The sequence below is a fragment of the Oncorhynchus clarkii genome, chromosome 16 (genome assembly GCF_045791955.1).
Source record: "Oncorhynchus clarkii lewisi isolate Uvic-CL-2024 chromosome 16, UVic_Ocla_1.0, whole genome shotgun sequence".
In the NCBI taxonomy this organism is placed as follows: domain Eukaryota; kingdom Metazoa; phylum Chordata; class Actinopteri; order Salmoniformes; family Salmonidae; genus Oncorhynchus; species Oncorhynchus clarkii.
The window spans coordinates 17,084,276-17,106,202 of record NC_092162.1 but is presented as its reverse complement, the minus strand read 5'-3'; the positions used below and the strand labels follow the sequence as shown (position 1 = coordinate 17,106,202).

The window sequence follows — 21,927 nt, the reverse complement described above, 5'->3', positions numbered from 1 at the left end:
TCAGTCACTATCCACAAAAAAATGTGAGAGTCATATTGACATTAATGACATACGGCCTTGTATACGTACCCGTCAAGATGGGGTATGTATCTGTGAGGCTCACGACAAGGAACTAAGGTCTGCTTTCGATCACAGACATTGTCCTGTGCTACGGTGAACGAGTTTGAAAATGTGCCGAGCTCAGCATTCTTGAGGAGTGATCGACGCTTCGCGGGGCCAACGATGGATGGATGGGGAATGTGACAAGTGCGCAATTTACGATCGGAGGCGATGGAATGGTCTGCGGTCTGCATCTGAACAACATTGAAACCACGTTTCCCTGCAGGTCAAAGCCACAATGTGATAAACTGTCTGGAAATTTACAGTTAGAATCTACAACTCTATGAAACCTGGTCCTGAACTGTGACCCATGGAGAGTTTCCATTGTGCAGATGTAGGATCTTAATTTGAGCCAGTTTATTACAGCAGGTAGATACTCCTGCAGCAACAGAAAATGCTCATTATTATGTGGATTATAATTCATTGTAATTTTTGTAGGGATTGAGCCATTTTTCACAAGGCAAAATTACAAACTTCCGAAGCCTTTTTAAACCACAAATACACTACAAGTTAAAAAAGTTATCCAGCAACAGGGTGATCAAATTAAGATGCTACGTCTGTAGTCTGTCTGATACCATACGTATCTATATCTCTCTCTGAAGATGACTCATGACAGCCTGAGAAGTAGGCTATTCTATGAAACATCAGAACTTGTTTAATCTTTGTTTGTTAAATACGTAATGTATGGATGTATGTCAAAAACTCAATAGTGACATAAAAGATGTGTGCGTGTCTATTCTTGTGCATGCGTGTGCTCGTCCTCAAGCATTTGTGTGTAAGTGAGAGAGAGACTATGTACTTGTATCAGTATATGCCCAGGAGGGGGGGGCACACATAGAGGACCCCTGCTGTGCTGGTTTCTACGGTGACCTGAGAAAGGCTGTAACCAAGTCCGGCTCTTTCTCAGGCCTGATCAGCGTATTACTACAAAGGAGGACATGTGTTCAGCCCCCCGCCTCCCGCCCACTCCCACTCAATCCGACCAATGTGGCCGGACACAGGCAGCCAATAAAACCAGGATTAGGAGGGTGTCTACACACACTGGGCTGTAGCCAAAAAGTTTCTGAACACGCCCAACTCCGCCCTCCCCTCACACACTTCTTTTCTTTCATTAGTTCTTTCTTAGACCATCTTTCTGTCTTTGTTTATTTCATTCGCTCCCATTTTCTCTCCTTCCTCTGTCTATTTCTTTCAAATCCCTAACTCTGTAAGCTCCTGACACAATGGGGTTTCCAGAAATTACTCATTTAGCCAGCGCAGTTCAGTCAGTTCTCAATGCCCGTCTCCCCCTGTCATACTTGGAGTCCTGTGTCTTACCCTGATATGATAATGAAATGCGCTCCATCACAATAACAATGGTGTGTGTTTGTGTGTGTTGCTTGTGTTCGTGTGCATGCACCTGTGCCTCTACATGTGTTTGACAGAGATACAATTCAATGTCTCACAGTTTTTTTGTTTCACTCCAGGACAATGCAACGATGTTGCAGATGTGTCCCATCTGCAACGGAAACGCATCTTGTGTTGTGTGCTGTCATGAATGTCTGGCGCACTCTACCAGTAGGCCTCTGTATCCAGAGACTGCATCCTCATCCATCTGCTCTGGATCTCCCGAACGCTATAATGCTAACGTGTCCTGGAAATGGGAGCATTTGGATAATATCGCTGCAGCCTTTGTCAAGGATTTTTGTAAGCTGGGGACAAAGAGCGACAAGAACTCTCCCCCAAACAAACCTTTTTCATTAGAGCAGCAAACACTTCATCCTTTTGCTATGCAGCAGGATCCCCTGTTGGTGTGGAAGGCCAAGCCACTGTCACACAGGGAGGGAAGAGCCTTAAACCCTCGGCTGGCGGTCTTCAGTCGGACATTGAGCCCAAGCCTAATTAAAGGGCACTTAAGCCCCACAATGAGTCGTCGTGCAGGTTTGGGGGTGGCGGGGGTCTCAGAGTGGAGGGGCAGTATTCATGGCACTCGTAAACAAGGTGGTCTGAGAACAGAGAGAGAGAACAGAGACCGAGAGAGAAGAGGGGCTATGTACCAGCGACTTTGTTCACACTCTTCAAGACAAAGTCAACAGCCAGCCCTCTTGCCACCCCCCCTAATAACCACCACCTTCAGAGGACTCTGCAAACACAATGCTTCTCCCACTCCCCTCTTCTCGCTCTCAGTCACCCCCCCCCCCCCCAAACAGACACTTATTTTATTGAAATTCTTTAGTGTTCTAATCCCCAGCTTCCTCCAGGGCCAATAATGGACTCCCTGCGACAGACTTTTCCAGCACCGATAGCTAGCAGCATTCTCCCAGCCCGGGTCACAAGTCTTCTCCTTCTCCAATGTCAAGTCTTCTCCTTCTCCAATGTCAGCACTATATGCCTTCCCAGTCAGTGTAAAGAAACTATAGCTAGCACTGTAGCATTTGTTAGTGAAATGCAATGTTATCTTGAATCAATACAAATGTGCTGCTGAATTCAAAGGTTGATGGGAAGTCAGTGTTGGAAGTACTCCAGTAACAGTGTCGTGTTGTATGTCAAGGTGATGCTACATCTCAGAGCCAATAGCAAATGTGTCCTTCCATCTTGTAGTGACCAACCTTAGTTTTGCTTTAACTAAAAATGTCTATGTATGGCTAGTTTTACAATTCAAATAACAAGGGATTGATTTAAGTTGTATTTTGGCAGAGGGTGACAGAATGCAGAGTTGGGCAGAGACATGGGGTTGTATAATGGACTGCATGAACAATGAGCATACTACCCAACATCACGCCTTTCTGTTAAATTATCATACGTCTTATGACGAATGTCCAACATACCTGTCCTGTCCTGTCCACTTTCAAATTTAACTTGACTACATGTTCAATTGGTTCTCACTGCAGGTGTACCATTCACTCTCAGTCAGTGGGGATGGTGACATCTACTGGTCACATGGGATTCTTAGGGGCTAGTTAATGTTTATTGTCATGATTCTTGTCCTGAAGGCAGAACTGAGCGATATCTCCTTAGATAGGCCAGCTGCAAAGTCAAAATTGGCCATTTAGAAAATAGAAGGAAGGGAAGCGCTGCTAGTGTCCACAATAGTATGTCTTTGTAAATAGAAGGTGCTCTTTGGTTAAAAACATTTTTTTTAAAGAAGAACGTGAACCAATATAATTAATTGAAATGCCTTTATTTGTATGGCATGTTCTGTGGAACAAAGATGCAAAAAATGTGATGCGTTTCATCTGTATGGCCTACATAAGGTAGCACAAAATTAGAATGATACTGTACAACAGGGGCGCAACTTTCACTGGTGCCCACATTCTGAAATTGCATTTTTGACCCCCCCCCCCCCCCAGATTTATCATTAGAATGTAATACAAAACGAGGCAAAGGTTTGCTTTAGGACCATGCAGGCTGTTTGGAGTGTTTATCCGACTGGATGTAAAAAATATATATTTAAAAAAAGAGGTCCCCTCCACTTCTAAAACCAAAGTTGCACCCCTGTTGTACAATGTATTTTCTTTTGATCAAAGCATTTTCCAATCAACCCTGATTGAAGAGGGAGTGGTCACAGAACAGCCAATAGTCCAAATTCATTGGAAAACACCTAGTAAACAACACAATACATTCAAAAAGGAAATAGAAACACTATCAAAATTCACATCAGGTCAGACGCATTAGAACCACTAGAAAAAAAACAAAGTAGTTCTAGCCTTGAATCGGAGTGGGCAAAATTGTGTTTATGTTACAGAAACGAAGGCCCTAGAGAGTAAGAGAGACAATAATGCCAAAAGTTAATCTAAGCATGAAAGGTATCTCGTCATTAAAAGCTGTCCTATTAACATGTTACATTGTAAAGCCTCACTGGGAGAGCCTCGAGGGACCAGAGAGTATAGAAATGTAATCTGCTCCAGAACACATCTGAACAACTATTAAACGTGTGTTAGAAAAAGAGATGGAAGAGGAAAAAAGACCACAAGGACTTTGAAGCTTCAATTTGATCATCCACCAAGGTAGCCAGAGTAGTTATAGGCCAGGGATCACATTTCCACCCACGTCAGACTGAGTGTTTATCGTACTGTAGCTTTACAATAAAACATGGAAGATATCCACAGTGGGCTGAAGATATTGCTTCAGCCTACATATTACATTATACATTAAGGATTCCTTATGGCAGCAAGGTTAGAAATGTTTCATGACGAGAACGTTGTCACCTCTGAGAATTATTATGGATTGTTATGGATATTATATTTGACAAATTAGATGCATAAGTCAAATCGTAGCATGTACAACAAACACATGATCAAATTATAACGATAAGGTTGATTTATACAAACAAACAATACCTTGCTCCTTCTCCCCCAGGCATTGAAAATATATATTGAATACGCCCTTTCTGAAAAATAATTCTAGCCTGTGTTCGTGATGAAGTGTTCTACTTCAGGGTGAGCTTTAAAAATGTGCAAAAAAGAACATGTCTCACCAATGTACTTAGGAGCCTCCCGAGTGGCGCAGCGCTCTAAGGCACTGCATCGCAGTGCTTGAGGCATCACTACAGACCCGGGTTCGATCCCAGGCTGTATGACAGCCAGCCATGACCGGGAGACCCATGAGGCGGCGCACAATTGGCCCAGCGTTGACTGGGTTAGGGGAGGGTTTGGCCAACCTTACAGTGAAATGCTTACTTCCAAGCCCTTAACCAACAATGCAGTTTTAATTAAGAAAATACTCCCCCAAAAAAGTAAGAGATAAAAATAACAAATAATTAAAGGGCACCAGTAAATAATGTCCTTGTCCCATTGTGCTCTAATGACTTCTTGTGGCGGGCTGGGCACCTGCAAGCTGAATGCTGTTGCCAGTTGTGGAGCTGGCTTCCCGGTTAAGCGAGCACTGTGTCAGTTGACGCATGGCCCTTGACATTCGCCTCTCCCGAGTCTGTACGGGAGTTGCAGCGATGGGACAAGACTTTAACTACCAATTGGATATCACAAAAAGGGGGTAAAAAGTACCCCCCAAAAAATATATATATTATAATTTACTTAGCTTTGATAACCATGACAAAAGAATAGCTATTATGATATGGCCATGACTTGATAGGAGTCTTCGGCGCTGTTATGGTTTTTCTCATTGTTTCCAATGCCAGCTGGGATCTCAGAGCATTGTTCTGTATTTGCATGTGACGGTAGATCTAAGTTTACATCCCTAACACACCACCCAGAGCTATGACCATGAGATAATACCTTGTCAGCTGGCCAAACCTGTTTAATGCCACTCAATTCTGGAGTATCCTTAGAAAACAGTGGGTATCACATAACCACCCAGTTAAATGGAACATAGCTGACCCCTTCCCTAAATTAGTGTTTGGACTTATCTGAGGATCTAGAACATGACACTCTTGATCTTCTTTGATTTGGGAGTCTCAGGCATCAACCTCGTCAATCATTCTCACTGCTTCTAGCCTAGAGGAGCCTCCACTGTCCCACAAGATATAGGAGATAGGACAAGATAATGGCCTTCTTTTGTGCACAAATATTAAATTATGATTGGAAGGACGTCAGTGTTCTCTAAAGAGCTAGACTATTTGTTTTGATCAAATTGTGCAATTTGGCAAAAATATCTATTTTGTAACACTTCATTTTACCGTTGGCCTACTTTTTCCATTAGTATTCATCTATCTATTTAATGTCAATATGAAAAGGCAGTTACACATGTAGGCTACATATTATACACTTTATATACAAAAGCATGTGGACACCCCTTCAAATTAGTGGATTTGGCTATTTCAGCCACACCCATTGCTGACAGGTGTATAAACTCGAGCACACAGCCATGCAATCTCCATAGACAAACATTGGCAGTAGAATGGCCTACTGCCGGGTGGAGATTATAACAGAACATGGCTAAGATGTTCAAATGTTCATAAATGACCAGTATGGTCAAATAATAGTAATCACAGGCAGAACAGTTGAAACTGGAGCTTGCAGCATGGCCAGGTGGACTGGGGACAGCAAGGAGTCATCATGCCAGGTAGTCCTGAGGCATGGTCCTAGGGCTCAGGTCCTCCGAGAGAGAGAAAAATAGAGAATTAGAGAGAGCATACTTAAATTCACACAGGATACCGGATAGGACAGGAGAAGTACTCCAGATATAACAAACTGACCCTTGCCCCCCGACACATAAACTACTGCAGCATAAATACTGGAGGCTGAGACAGGAGGGGTCAGGAGACACTGTGGCCCCATCCGATGACACCCCCAGACAGGGCCAAACAGGAAGGATATAACCCCACCCACTTTGCCAAAGCAAAGCACAGCCCCCACACCACTAGAGGGATATCTTCAACCACCAACTACCATCCTGAGACAAGGCCGAGTATAGCCCACAAAGATCTCCGCCACGGCACAACCCAAGGGGTGGCGCCAACCCAGACAGGAAGATCACATCAGTTACTCAACCCACTCAAGTGACGCACCCCTCCAAGGGACGGCTTGAAAGAGCATCAGTAAGCCAGTGACTCAGCCCCTGTAATAGGGTTAGAGGCAGAGAGTCCCAGTGGAAAGAGGGGAACCGGCCAGCCTTTCCGTTCACCTTCACACTCCTGGGCCAGACTACACTCAATCATATGACCCACTGAAGAGATGAGATGAGTAAAGACTTAAAGGTTGAGACCGAGTTTGCGTCTCTCACATGGATAGGCATACCATTCCATAAAAATGGAGCTCTATAGGAGAAAGCCCTGCCTCCAGCTGTTTGCTTAGAAATTCTAGGGACAATTAGGAGGCCTGCGTCTTGTGACCGTAGCGTACGTGTAGGTATGTACGGCAGGACCAAATCAGAGAGATAGGTAGGAGCAATCCCATGTAATGCTTTGTAGGTTAGCAGTAAAACCTTGAAATCAGCCCTTGCCTTGACAGGAAGCCAGTGTAGGGAGGCTAGCACTAGAGTAATATGATCAAATGTTTTGGTTCTAGTCAGGATTCTAGCAGCCGTATTTAGCACTAACTGAAGTTTATTTAGTGCTTTATCCAGGTAGCCGGAAAGTAGAGCATTGCAGTAGTCTAACCTAGAAGTAACAAAAGCATGGATACATTTTTCTGCATCATTTTTGGACAGAAAGTTTCTGATTTTTGCAATGTTACGTAGATGGAAAAAAGCTGTCCTTGAAACAGTCTTGATATGTTTTGTCAAAAGAGAGATCAGGGTCCAGAGTAACGCCGAGGTCCTTCACAGTTTTATTTGAGACGACTGTACAACCATTAAGATTAATTGTCAGATTCAACAGAAGATCTCTTTGTTTCCTGGCACCTAGAACAATTATCTCTGTTTTGTCCGAGTTTAAAAGTAGAAAGTTTGCAGCCATCCACTTCCTTATGTCTGATACAAAGGCTTCTAGCGAGGGCAATTTTGGGGCTTCACCATGTTTCATTGAAATGTACAGCTGTGTGTCATCCGCATAGCAGTGAAAGTTAACATTATGTTTTCAAATGACATCCCCAAGAGGTACAATATATAGTGATAACAATAGTGGTCCTAAAACGGAACCTTGAGGAACACCGAAATGTACAGTTGATTTGTCAGAGGACAAACCATTCACAGAGACAAACTGATATCTTTCCGACAGATAAGATCTAAACCAGGCCAGAACTTGTCTGTGTAGACAAATTTGGGTTTCCAATCTCTCCAAAAAAATGTAGTGATCGATGGTATCAAAAGCAGCACTAAGGTCTAGGAGCACAAGGACAGATGCAGAGCCTCGGTCTGATGCCATTAAAATGTAATTTACCACCTTCACAAGTGCAGTCTCAGTGCTATGATGGGGTCTAAAACCAGACTGAAGCATTTTGTATACATTGTTTGTCTTCAGGAAGGCAGTGAGTTGCTGCGCAACAGCCTTTTCTAAAAATATGTTTTTAAAATTTTTAAAATCTATCATAGGATGCCAACACGTCTGTCGAATTTCTCCCCTACTAGAGCTTCCCTGGTCAACTGTAAGTGCTGTTATTGTGAAGTTGAAACGTCTCTGAGCAACAGCGGCTCAGCTGTGAAGTGGTAGGCCACACAAGCTCACAGAGCGGGACCGCTGAGTGCTGAAGCGCATAGTGCGTAAAAATCTTCTGTCCTTGGTTGCAACACTCACTACCTATTTCCAAACAGCCTCTGGAAGCAACGTCAGCACAAGAACTGTTCATCGACCGCTTCATGAAATGGGTTTTCATGGCCGAGCAGCTGCAAACTAGCCTAAGATCACGATGCACAATGCCAAGAGTCGGCTGGAGTGAATCACGCTTCACCGCAGTCCGACGGACTAATCTGGGTTTGGCGGATGCCAGGAGAACACTATCTTCTCCAATGCATAGTGCCAACTGTGAAGTTTGGTGGAGGAGCAATAATGGTCTCGGGCTGTTTTTCATGGTTCAGACTAGGCCCCTTAGTTCCAGTGAAGGGACATCTTAACGCTACAGCATACATTCTAGACGATTCTGTGCTTCCAACTTTGTTGCAACAGTTTGGGCAAGGCCCTTTCCTGTTTCAGCATGACAATGCCCCCTTGCACTAAGTGAAGTTCATACAGCAATGGTTTGTCGAGATTGGTTTGGAAGAACTTGACTGTCCTGCACAGAGCCCTGACCTCAACCCCATCGAACACCTTTGGGATGCCCGACCTCACTAATGATCTTGTGGCTGAATGGAAGCAAGTCCCCACAGCAATGTTCCAACATCTAGTGGAAAGCCTTCCCAGAATAGTGAAGAGGGGACCAACTCCATATTAATGCCCATGATTTTGGAATGAGATGTTCACCGACCGGGTGTCCACATACTATTGGTCATGTAGTATACTTGATGACATGTTAGGTAGGCCTACTTTTCTTACATCAAAGAATTTAACTCAATTGGTAACTATGTTGGTAGCTTACCAAATGAAATTTATTTTATTAAGCCCTTTTTACATCAAATCAAATCTAATTTTATTGGTCACATACATATGGTTAGCAGAGGTAAAAATCTGTCGTTCTGCCCCTGAGCAAGGCAGTTCATCCACTGTTCCCTGGGCGCCAAAGATGTTAATTAAGGCAGCCCCCCACACCTCTCTGATTCAGAGGGGTTGGGTTAAATGCGGAAGACACATTTCAGTTGAATGTATTCAGTTGTACAACTGACTAGGTATCCCCCTTTCCCCTTATTGTGAGTGTAACGAAATGCTTGTGGTGTAGCGAAATGCTTGTAAAAAAAATCCTGACTGTATGTAATAACACTTAAGATTTTCTGGGCTAACAATGTAAGAAATAATACATTAAAAAAAGCAAAATACTGCAGAGTTTCCTAAGGACTAGAAGTGAGGCAGCCCTCTCTGTCGGTGCCATTTTTCTGATCAGAAGTTGTCACAAAGTGTTATACATCCAGATACTCAGAACACCAAAGAGCTAGCAATGCAGATGCAGAAGCAAATGGTGCCTGTGGTGCTCTATTTGATTCATTCCTAAGAAACAAATAATATATGAAATGGTTATTACTGTGTAATAACCAATTACTATCTACTTTATCAGTGAATACTTGATGATTTGTGTACAATAAAAATCATGCTCTATCATTCGTTTTAATATCAAAGGTTGACCTACTGATAATAGTAATGTATAATACTTGAAATGTAACACTTACTTTCTAAGTAACTTTTACTCAGTTATAAAGAATTCTTATCACTTTACAAGGTCCCTGTAACACCTAAAGATTTTGCAATTGTTTTAGATGCCATTCCCTCAGGTGTTGCTATGTTATTCAGGAACATGTCAAGACCTGACCCTCAGAGCCTACCTTCTGTTGACCCTGTTGACTCATCAGTAGGAAAGATTTGTTTCTCTATTGGTCCATTCAACAACAGAGCGATACGAACCTTGTTTCAGCAGGATGTTGTATCTATACCTTATGTCATGCCTTATTGGAATGGATTTATTGATAATATCTGTTGGAAAAAAGTTTGGATGTTGCCACACACATACCTACTTGTTAACAAAATTAAGGAAGTTTCCTTTAAAATTATTCATAAATATTATCCTGCCAACCACTATATGAAGAAGTTTAAGGAAAACATAAACTCAAATTGCTCCTTTTGTAATGACCACCCAGAAACAGTTGTGCATCTTTTTTGGCATTGTATGCATGTAAGAAAACTGTGGCAAGACATCAGTAGGTTTATAATTGAACACATTTATAAAGATTTTACACTATTGTGGAGAGATGTATTGTTTGGATTCTTTACATACAATAGAAATAAGCGGAATAATTTTTATGTAATTAATTTCATTATTCTTTTGGCCAAATTTCATATACACAAATGTAAATTTACAAACAGAAAACCACATTTTCGTACCCTACAAAAAGAAATTGAACTGTATTTTAAGACAGTTAAATGCTCTACTAACAAAAAAGCTGTTAGAATTGTAAGTATATGTATGTCCCTTAAGGTCCTTGTGTAATTGTAATGTGATATTGTACCCCCTAGCTCGATTGTCTATTGTTTGTAATCTATGTATGCTTGTGTTCCCTCATGTGCTTTATGTATTGATTTGAAATTAATTTAAAAAAATTAAAAAAATTAAAAAACTTATTTTCTAAGTGTGCCTTTCTGCACCCATGAAATGTGCCCTCGCCCTCCTGTTCCTGTGACGTTTTCAACGCATTCCATTTGAATTGGTCAATTTTACCCATGTGATGTAAAAACACCAATCAGCGCTAAGAGCGATAAAAAAAATAAAAAAACAACGTCCAAATGTGGAGCTCTGAAAATGATGACGTTCTACATGAATTGCTGGCTGGTAGTGGAAGTGGAACTGTTTAGCCTGAATGTCGGGCTATAAACTGAAGAATACTTGAATAACATTGCATAAGAAAGCAATAAGAAGGTATTTGAATGAATGACTAATCGAAACGATATAGCAGTTTGACCTATTGATGCCAATTACCTAACCAGAGAAGGCGATAGTGAATAAGAGGAAAACAGCGATATAACGGACTGAAGCTAAAAGTGCGATTGAAGCCATTTTCTCCTGTAAGTATTATCTTCTTTGATTTGGCTACTTTATTTACTTATTATTGATATTGGAATACGGTAGTCCTAGTGCATGATGCAATATCGTAGATCATAATGTCATATTTCAATTGAATAATGGAAAGTTCTGGAAGAACTGAAAGAATGTGAGTTGAATCAGCCTGCACTACATGCTGGGTCATGACTATGTTGTAATTCTCATAGCTATTTAATTACTATTTTTGGTGCTTAAAGAGTATCCAATTTTGTATACTGTGTGACCAAAACGAATCTACTTTCTGCTACATTTCTGCAAGACTCCCCCTCCTCAAAGTTACACAAAACCTAGTTCAGCACCACATTCCAACTAAATTTAGCCTATCTAGGGACTCCACCCCCTCCCAATAGGGTCTAATAATGAACAGTGCATGGATGGAATAGTCAATCTGTAGCTTAGTCGCATTGCTTGTATCATTCGTAATTGCTGGCATTCCTAAGGAATTACACACACCCTTCTGTTCCCACCACTCAATGTTGACCCCAAGCAGACGAGGAGCGTGGTAACGTGACATCATGAACGTGGGCACGGCACACAGCGAGGTGAACCCCAACACACGGGTAATGAACAGCCGGGGCATCTGGCTCTCCTACCTCCTGGGCATCGGCCTGCTGCATGTCATCCTGCTCAGCATCCCCTTCGCCAGTGTGCCCGTGGTCTGGACGCTCACCAACCTCATACACAACCTGGTGGGTAGTAGGCACCTTAGTAGGCTATGCCTAGGGCCACCAGTGCATCTCACCCACTGTATAACATAAGTACTGTAGGTGGATGGTCCAGTCACTGTTATTGCACACAATGGTAGTCTCCATAAGCAAACTACTCTGCAGTCTGCACAGTCACTAGGAGTGTGCTGAGTGAACGTGAATAAAAGCAATAGTCCATGGGGCAGTCTGGAACGTTTGTCTCTTTTTGTGGCATTTTCATTGCTATGAAAAGTCACAGAACAGATCAGCTTCCACATCCTTTTCCAAACTAAATCGATTTGCGGTTCTAGGCTACTGACAATTTCACAGTATCTCTTTTACCCGTACAATGTTTTATATAACAGCTTTCCTGACTGACTATTCTGTGGTGTGTGTGTGTGTGTTGCAGTGCATGTACCTGTTGTTACACTTGGTGAAAGGAACCCCGTTTGAAACTCCGGACCAGAGCAAGGCTCGCTTCTACACATACTGGGAGCAGATGGACTATGGTGTACAATTCACTGCCTCACGCAAGTTCCTCACCATCACTCCTATCGTCCTGTAAGGACATCAACACTACCTTATTCTTTATAGAGTATTTATAAAATAATAGTTTGTTTACTACTTATAGTCCTTTATAAAGTATAATTTAATGCAATGTGTTGCAATGGTATTTTAGTAGTGATAGGACTGTGAAGTGAAGCATTAGCCTATTTTTTTAAGTACAGTTTTTTTTCTTGCTGTCCTTGTTAATGACTTCAGCAGCCTCGTCCAGCCAGTCTTTGGGCAGTGGGGAGTCTGGGCTGCTGTGGTGCCTGCTGTCAGCGGAAGGCTCTATTTAGAGACCCTGCTGACAGATGGTTTGTCACTAATGCTTGGTCAATGAACCATGGTGGATCTATTTGCAGATACGTCCTCATACATTTTACATGACATTTTTATTTTAGTCCTTGTCACTTTGATCTTCAAAAGTCCTCCACAACAGTTGACATGTTCACATGTGGCATTGTGAATTGGAAAGACGTAACTGTCGACCAAAAAAACAGATACCTGTAGTTGTCCAGACAATACCTTTTTAAATGACCTCCTTCACCCAGCTCCAGTCTTTCTTTGACCTACCCTTTCTTTCTCTTCCTCATACTTGTTCCCTCTCCCCCTAGCTACATCCTCACCAGCTTCTACACCAAGTATGACCGGGCCCACTTTGTGGTCAACACGGTCTCCCTGATGACCGTGCTCATTCCCAAGCTCCCCCAGCTTCACGGAGTTCGGATCTTTGGTATTAACAAGTACTGATGGGGCGGAAGAGGACACCGCCATTCCTCCATCTCCCTGTGGACTGTAAACACAGAGTATCAGGCCCCGCCGCATTGGCCCCCAGCCCATAGGGATCCATGGCCCCTCTCTGGTTCACAGGGCTATTGAGCACTCTGCTAAATGAAACCTATGGGCGATAAACAACACAGAATTGACTTACAGGGCTCGGCTGGGTCCGAGCTCCTATGTGGTCCTATTGAAGCTGTGCTGTGGTGTTTATTTGTGGTTCCTTTTATGTCCATTTGATTTAATTCACAGAGAACACTGCAAGTGACGCCTTTGAGGACATACAGTAGTATGAGATGTATTGAGATTGAGTTACAATGTGGAGAGGAGAAACCTCGGAGCAGTTTGATCCTGAGAAAAGTGAGCTCAGACATTTTGCACACAGGGAGACATTTTGGAAGTTATGTCACTCAGTTATGGATGCCCTCTAGAATTAGAACTCTACATTTCTTTAGCATCTTGTCCTCACAAGGCTCATCCTCTCTTTCTCTCATAAGAAAGGACAGACTGCTAGAGAAAAGGTTAGCTCGGGAGTTGCTCTGACTGTTGCAGTGATCAGACAGGAGGGACCACAGGGTTTATATTTAGCCCCCCCTGACCACTCAGTCTGAGTTTGGAAAGTTTAAGCAACACTTATTTTATCTGATCATTTCCATATTTAGATTGCCTTGCTCTGATTTGAACCAGAGTAAACGTCTGTTCACATTGCAGTCTTTAATCTACAGTGCAGAGTAGACATGCTCAGGCCCCAAAGCTAATTCCAGCTTTATGAATCTGTTGTATTTACATTTCAGTTGGGACCCTTAGGGCAGAAGATGAAAAGCAGGTTAGGCGATTCATGTTCATGGAAAACATTTGTGCATACATATTGCATACTCTAAGTCAGGGTTCCCCAACTGGCCCTTGGGTGGTTTTATTTGTCCCCTCAAGTTTTCTGAGATTTTCATTGTAGGACATAAAAGACTGTAGAAACACCAGGAAATCAGCTCCCAAGTGATTTCAATTTAACAAATCTGTTCCCAAGTATTCCCACGCATAATAGAGAGACATGGGAAATGATTATGTTTTAGTCAGACATATCTGTTTGGGCTTCTTGCGGTCAATTTGCAGTCTACAAATGATTAGTAATTATGTTCCGGCCCCCGGACCATCCGCTCAAGAAAAAAATTGACCCACGGCTGTGTCTAGTTGATGATCCCTGTTCTAAGTATTGTATATTCAACAATAATAGATTGTAGTGCATGGGTATGGGCTTAAAGACTTCCTTCAAACTGCACGTAGAGACATACAAATTGTATCCATGACTTCATCCGACTGGGTAAGTAGAAAATAGGGCTTGATTGACAAAATCTCAAACTATCCCTTCAGTTGATACAAAAGGCTATAAATGTGTTATGACATGTTGTAATGTTGGTGTTTTAATAAGGTACCAAGTACAGATAGATACCGGGAGTTTGCCACATAGCATGTATTTACACTCTTTGAGCAGAGTCATCATGGCAACAACATGGCAACAAACAACAACAAGCGTATTTAAAGAGGGGAAACGGAAACTGAGAACTACGCAGTACAAAGTGTTGTGTTCAGAACTGACACTCAGTTTACTCCGATTGAAGAGAGGTGGTGATAATTGAGATGAATGTTCGTTTGAAATGAATTTCCAGAGTCTTTCACACAGCTTTAGATAACCCCCCAACGGAAATTTTGGCAATGAAAGGGAGAAAAGAACTTAGTGGAACATTTTCATATCCACAAAATGCACTATAATCAAATATGAATGGCTTCAGTGGATTTTAGTAAGTGCAGAGAAGATGTATTAATTACACTTATGACTGACAGGGTTTTAATGTACAACCATTAGAGATACTGCATATTGTTTTTCATTAGAAGTAAAAAACCAAAGTATGTGCGCCTTCCTAGTTTGTTAGCACAGTAGGTAGCAAAGAACATGAGTGTTTTTCAATGTGTGTGAGGTCTGTTGCACAGGAGCAATGTGACGTTTATGTGTGATCTGACTGGTACAGAGCACAGGACTTTATTCATTTGATTGTGTAACAACATAACAGTCTTATGAAATTGTAGGTACTCGCTTGATAGTGGATTAGGAAAAATATAGCTTAGGGCTTTTTTGGCACTTAAGTTCAGAAGGAGGATGGACTATTGTAAATATATTTTACAAATGAAAACCTATAACGATGAGGGTTAAAGATTTTGTGTTTTTGTTTTGTTAAGAGTAGGCCTACATGGAAAAAACACATCGTTCTACGGGCAAGCAAACAGTTCTTTCTTTCTAGTGAATACCTGTACATGATAGGCATTGTTTAGTCCAACCACACAGAATACCATGCTTATCTCTGGCATTTGGTTTCAGTGAATGAGGATCGTAACTTCAGTGGGTGTACCAATGTTATTCAAATACATATAGTACACCTGAATACAGTTGGTCAATTCCTGACAAATGTACAGTAGAAAGCGATATTAAGATAACTTATGTTGGCCTTACGCCCTTAGCAGTATTTTGTTGTGGTGTATAAAAACCTACCCAGGCCTCGAAGTCATCCTACCTTCAAAGAACTCTGCTCATGTTTAAAGTTGTTGAGCAGGAAACGTCCATTATGAAAACCTTCGGTGGGAGTTTTTGCCTCTATTCTACATGGTCATTTAAAGTAGTGTTTAGCTGAAAACATGTTAGCTTATGTAGAGACAAGTCTTTCTGTTACATATGAGAATAGTGTCATGTTTAGGTTGGTTAAACAACAAAACATTCGGACCACAGAAATGCGTTGTGTAAGCTGCTGAGACTTGGACATTGCCAAGTGGTTTAGAATCTAGACCCTGTCCGTATTAGCTGAGCCTTAATTATTAATAGCATAATATTTCCACTAGTGTTGATCTTGAACACTTAGGCTTGTGCTCTCTTTCAACCCCTACTTAGTACAAAACTAGTCATACAACTTTAGATAGTAATCCATGGGTATTGCAACCCGAATCCAATTAGTGTTTGGAACATTAGAAGCCAAAGGCAGCAGCTTGTTAAACATTGATTGAGGGAGAGTGATAGGGATAGTGCTGAAAGTGAGTCATCAGGTGTCACTTGGCCAGCTTTGCTAGCCACAGACTGGCACTGAACCTACAGATGTACCCTTACAGAAAAACCACATGATTTCACATAAAATGTCATGTGAAAAAGTTTTTTTGGACCACCACATGTCTTCACATGTAGTTTCATGTAGTCACATGTTGCTTTCCATGTTGTCACGTTATCACATTAACTTCACGTAAGATCACATTAAAACGTGTTTTTAGAACACTGTGTTCCCGTGTGAAATTCATGTGTTTGTATAAAAATTAAATATAAATTAAATTAGTGATAATCTATGAAAAGTTAGAAATGGATATTCACTTTACGTAATTTAAAGTAGATTTATTTTCTCTCTGGCAGCGAATATACGATAGTTTATTAATAATAGATTTGAGATGGTATGGTGAACTCTTTAGATGTGTACAATATTTAGGAAATTCTGACTTTTATTTGCGTAAGGGACGTTTATTCAGAATCTACACTGAACAAAAATATAAACGCAACTTGCAACAATTTAAACAATTTTACTGAGTTACAGTTAATACAAGGAAATCAGTTAATTGAAGAAAAAAGGGCTTTATTACAGAGAGAAATACTCCTCAGTTTCATCAGCTGTCCAGATGGCTGGTTTCAGGCGATTCCGCAGGTGAAGAAGCCGGATGTGGAGGTCCTGGGCTGGTGTGCTTACACGTGGTCTGCGGTTGTGAGGCCGGTTGGACCTCCTGCCAAATTCTCTAAAACGATGTTGGTAGCGGCTTATGGTAGAGAAATTAACATTCAATTATCTTGTAACAGCAATGGTGGAAATTCCTGCAGTCAGCATGCCAATTGTGTGCTTGCTCAAAATTTGAGATATCTGTGGCATTATGTTGTGTGACAAAACCACACATTTTTTTATTGGCCTTTTATTGTCCCCAGCACCTGTGTATTGATCATGCTGTTTAATCAGCTTCTTGATATGCCACACCTGTCAGGTGGATGGATAATCTTGGCAAAGGAGAAATGCTCAATAACAGTGATGTACAGTGTGCACAATTTTAATTTCAGCTCATGAAACATAGGACCAAAACTTTACATGTTGCGTTTATATTTTTGTTCTGTATAGTATCTGAATGTTTTCAGAACGGGTTTGTCTAGGCTTGGGTGTTTAACAAGATTACTTGATTGTTTTGTTAAACTATGACACAACATTAAAATTCTATATTCATCTAATCAAATTGTTTTGTAATTGTTTATAGCTACCTCTCATAACATTTAAAAGTTTTATCACCTCAGTAAACCAACCAACACTTGATGGCAGCAAAGCTGTACTGAGGGGATATCCTTTAGTAAAGTACACTAGTAGAATACTTTGACATGGATACTGGCCAGCACTTATCAGCCAATAAAACATCAGTCTGGGTCATTTGAGCTCTAACCATGAACACTAACCAAGCCCAGCCCCATATGTTGCTGAGTCTGAGTTAGGATAGTACAAGAATCCATAGGCGCGAAGCCACACGCTTTAAGGTGTTCATGTCTGTGGCTTTAAATTTGTTATTCAATGTTTATGATAATATACAGACAGTCCACATACCCCAGAAGTCATTTTAACTTCTCCATTACCTCATACAATGCTAGATTGTTGTTATTGTTATAAAGAATTTGTCATTTTTTGTTGACCTCATGCTCTCCAGTCAAGTTGTCTCGCTAAAACACTTATCTCCAGCAGAGGGCAGCAAATGCCTGTCACTGATCCTAATCTGAACTGTCATTTTCCTATTATAAATAGGAATCGCCTCAAGATAAAAATTATTGGCCTTTTTTTTTTTTTGTATGTCCAGGTTATTTTGTGAGGACTCACCCTTGACTCTTTAATTAAACATGAAAGATTCTTGCTTGCTTTGTGCACAAATAGTGGTTGGTTGGTGGCTTCTATGAACTTTTAGCTCAAAATTCAATTTTTTTTTTTTTTTTTTACAAGTATAGGTTGCAAATGTTTGCCCTAAAATAGCCCCAATTCCTCCCGTCTCATCCAGTCTCACTGTTCATCATTAAAGGACTTCACTCCCACGTCCCCAATAGCTTGTTCATTTTCCCTATCTGAGAGCAGGGACCTTATGTTCCCCCAGCCCTCCCTATAGTAAGGACTTCCCATAAATATTATCTAACATATTCTGTACAAGATCAGTCAGTGCCAGCACCTTCGTCTGCACTGTTTGGTGATACTCAAAGGTTTCCTGTGTCATTTTCACCTAGTGTATGGTGTAAACCTTGCAATTATTTCACAATGGAAATGTGTATTGTGCTTAGATAAAATGTTGTCTTACTGGCAAGTATAGGAGAGTGACAAGGCCAAACTAGTTTGTAAACACATACAGCTCCAACGTTTACCAAGAGGAGCAACATCCAATATGAATACCCGTTTAATAAAGGAACACTCCATCCCAAAAAAAGTTAAACGCATGGGATGTTAGTTGCCTACTTATTCCAAGTTTCGCCTTTGAAATATACATGTGCTGTGTTATTGGATTCCCGTTGCGTGTACCGGGGCTTTTTGAGGATGTGACCATGACAGCACGCGTGGGGGGATTAGATACGTTTGCAAACACAACAAATCATTTAGTAATGGAATGGTTGTGCCCATGTACTCCCCCTTCTACTCCCTGACGCTCACACAAAGTGACCTGAACGAGTGCGGCAGTGCTGAATATCTCATGTGTTCCTGGTGGGAGTGCCCTGGGAGTACGGGGGAAAATGGGAAGCATTTTACAGTACGGATGAGTTTAGCTATAAATAGTAGAGTTCCAGAATATAGTTCAATTAAATATGAGCTTTGGATCCAATATGGATCTGTGAACAGAGAAACCCAAGGACGGTTCAGAGGACAGAGCCTTAAAAAAATGTGTTCAGCTGTTTTTGGAAAGCGCTTGGGAGGAGAGGGAAGAGAGTGAAGAGTTGGATGCTGTCTCAAGCTCAGGGGGGAGCTGCTATGTAATGGGTGTACTGTCAAACAGAGTAATCTGTCATATCCAAAACACATCATCATGATGACGTGGAAAGTTAAAAATATAGCTTTTGAGTTCAGGAAGAATTTCCCAATACTTTCCCAATGCACTACAGTGTGATAGCTATTGGGAAACTATAGTCCAAAGGGAAAGAGACAGATTCAGTTCTATTTATGCACTGAGCCAATAGTCAAATGTCAAGAGACAAAGGTCAAAACCCAGATACAAAAAAAAAACTGATATTCCCAAATATGTTTATTTGATTTGATATATAACCCTTTTACATGTTGTTTATACATTTCACATTTTCGTCAGTTATATCCAATAAACATATTTTTAAAGCCAGACATAATCGCGTCTGTTACTTATCCATCATGGCTGACTTTGCACAACTTATCAGCACTAAAAAGCTAATTAGCCGTCCATTCAAAATTATGAAACATCTCCGAGGGTATTAGGTGTGTAAAAATCAGGCGTCCATGGAGCTTTTTACTAGTTAGTCATCATAATGATGAATAGACTATTGAGCATTTTTTGGTATTTGCACTAATCAAGTTATAGTGCATTCTTTCAAGGTGGTCCAAGTGGTTGAGTAATCAAGGACCGTTTAGGCCTACTGGTTCTCCATTGTGGGGAGACTGCATGTGTCCTACTGGCCTACTGGTTGTCCATTGTGGGGAGACTGCATGTGTCCTACTGGCCTACTGGTCCTCCATTGTGGGGAGACTGCATGTGTCCTACTGGCCTACTGGTTCTCCATTGTGGGGAGACTGCATGTGTCCTACTGGCCTACTGGTTCTCCATTGTGGGGAGACTGCATGTGTCCTACTGGCCTACTGGTTCTCCATTGTGGGGAGACTGCATGTGTCCGACTGGCCTACTGGTCCTCCATTGTGGGGAGACTGCATGTGTCCTACTGGCCTACTGGTCCTCCATTGTGGGGAGACTGCATGTGTCCTACTGGCCTACTGGTTCTCCATTGTGGGGAGACTGCATGTGTCCTACTGGCCTACTGGTTCTCCATTGTGGGGAGACTGCATGTGTCCTACTGGCCTACTGGTCCTCCATTGTGGGGAGACTGCATGTGTCCTACTGGCCTACTGGTCCTCCATTGTGGGGAGACTGCATGTGTCCTACTGGCCTACTGGTTCTCCATTGCGGGGAGACTGCATGTGTCCTACTGGCCTACTGGTTCTCCATTGTGGGGAGACTGCATGTGTCCTACTGGCCTACTGGTCCTCCATTGTGGGGAGACTGCATGTGTCCTACTGGCCTACTGGTTCTCCATTGTGGGGAGACTGCATGTGTCCTACTGGCCTACTGGTTCTCCATTGTGGGGAGACTGCATGTGTCCTACTGGCCTACTGGTCCTCCATTGTGGGGAGACTGCATGTGTCCTACTGGCCTACTGGTCCTCCATTGTGGGGAGACTGCATGTGTCCTACTGGCCTACTGGTCCTCCATTGTGGGGAGACTGCATGTGTCCTACTGGCCTACTGGTCCTCCATTGTGGGGAGACTGCATGTTTCCTACTGGCCTACTGGTCCTCCATTGTGGGGAGACTGCATGTGTCCTACTGGCCTACTGGTCCTCCATTGTGGGGAGACTGCATGTGTCCTACTGGCCTACTGGTCCTCCATTGTGGGGAGACTGCATGTGTCCTACTGGCCTACTGGTCCTCCATTGTGGGGAGACTGCATGTGTCCTACTGGCCTACTGGTCCTCCATTGTGGGGAGACTGCATGTGTCCTACTGGCCTACTGGTCCTCCATTGTGGGGAGACTGCATGTGTCCTACTGGCCTACTGGTCCTCCATTGTGGGGAGACTGCATGTGTCCTACTGGCCTACTGGTCCTCCATTGTAGGGAGACTGCATGTGTCCTACTGGCCTACTGGTCCTCCATTGTGGGGAGACTGCATGTGTCCGACTGGCCTACTGGTCCTCCATTGTGGGGAGACTGCATGTGTCCGACTGGCCTACTGGTCCTCCATTGCGGGGAAAGTGACAGTGTCCTATGACCCATGTTTGCTGTCATTCAAGCTCCTCTTATACTCTCATCACCTGCTAGAAGATACAAACCATCCCGGACTCTAATCACATCATTGGCTTCCTCCAATGCGTTTAGATCGCTAATGCTGAAAGCAAGATCAAAGGGTTTCCAAACATCCGTTAGTGCATGCTACCTATGGATTTTACATTGGCTTCACTATTAGGCTAGCCACACACATATGTTAGCGTGTTAGCTTGACCTCTGTTTCTCTTTAATCTTGGCAGTAATCCCGGAGACCTCTGGGGGGGATCCACACACCCCCTACAGAGTTGATCAGATCGAGCGGATGAGATGAGATGCATTGCCTATACAGGGGTCAATTAAAACACTGTATTATCTGTGATGCACAGTGATTTACTATCGGCCATCAGATTTGTCACCAATGTTCCTTATAGGACACATCACTGCACTCTGTACTCCTCCGTAAACTGGTCATCTCTGTATACCCGTCGCAAGACTCACTGGTTGATGCTTATTTATAAACCCTCTTAGGCCTCACTCCCCCCTATCTGAGATATCTACTGCAGCCCTCATCCTCCACATACATCACCCGTTCTGCCAGTCACATTCTGTTTAAGGTCCCCAAAGCACACACATCCCTGGGTCGCTCCTCTTTTCAGTTCGCTGCAGCTAGCGGCTGGAACG

General features: G+C 42.4%; 1 protein-coding gene across 2 annotated transcripts; it reads left to right on the top strand.

Moving 5' to 3' along the window:
* The first annotated feature begins 10,812 nt into the window (after nucleotides 1–10,812).
* LOC139368056 (ORM1-like protein 3) lies at nucleotides 10,813–19,567 on the top strand. 2 transcript variants are annotated; one of them, XM_071106589.1, is made up of 4 exons: nucleotides 10,813–11,116; nucleotides 11,644–11,842; nucleotides 12,249–12,400; nucleotides 13,000–19,567. In XM_071106589.1, the coding sequence occupies exons 2-4, from the start codon at nucleotides 11,669–11,671 to the stop codon at nucleotides 13,133–13,135; spliced, it is 462 nt and encodes a 153-aa protein (XP_070962690.1). In that variant the 5' UTR covers nucleotides 10,813–11,116; nucleotides 11,644–11,668; the 3' UTR covers nucleotides 13,136–19,567. The 2 variants fall into 2 exon arrangements, with proteins under 2 accessions (XP_070962690.1, XP_070962691.1); XM_071106590.1 differs by having other exon boundaries at nucleotides 10,832–11,116; nucleotides 11,641–11,842; nucleotides 13,000–17,456.
* Nucleotides 19,568–21,927: the final 2,360 nt, after the last annotated feature.

Coding starts and splice junctions, on each gene's coding strand:
- LOC139368056 (XM_071106589.1), top strand. CDS start 11,669: ATGAACGTGGGCACGGCACACAGCGAGGTGAACCCCAACACACGGGTA. Junction 11,843..12,248: donor CCAACCTCATACACAACCTG/GTGGGTAGTAGG, acceptor TGTGTGTTGCAG/TGCATGTACCTGTTGTTACA. Junction 12,401..12,999: donor ACCATCACTCCTATCGTCCT/GTAAGGACATCA, acceptor CTCTCCCCCTAG/CTACATCCTCACCAGCTTCT.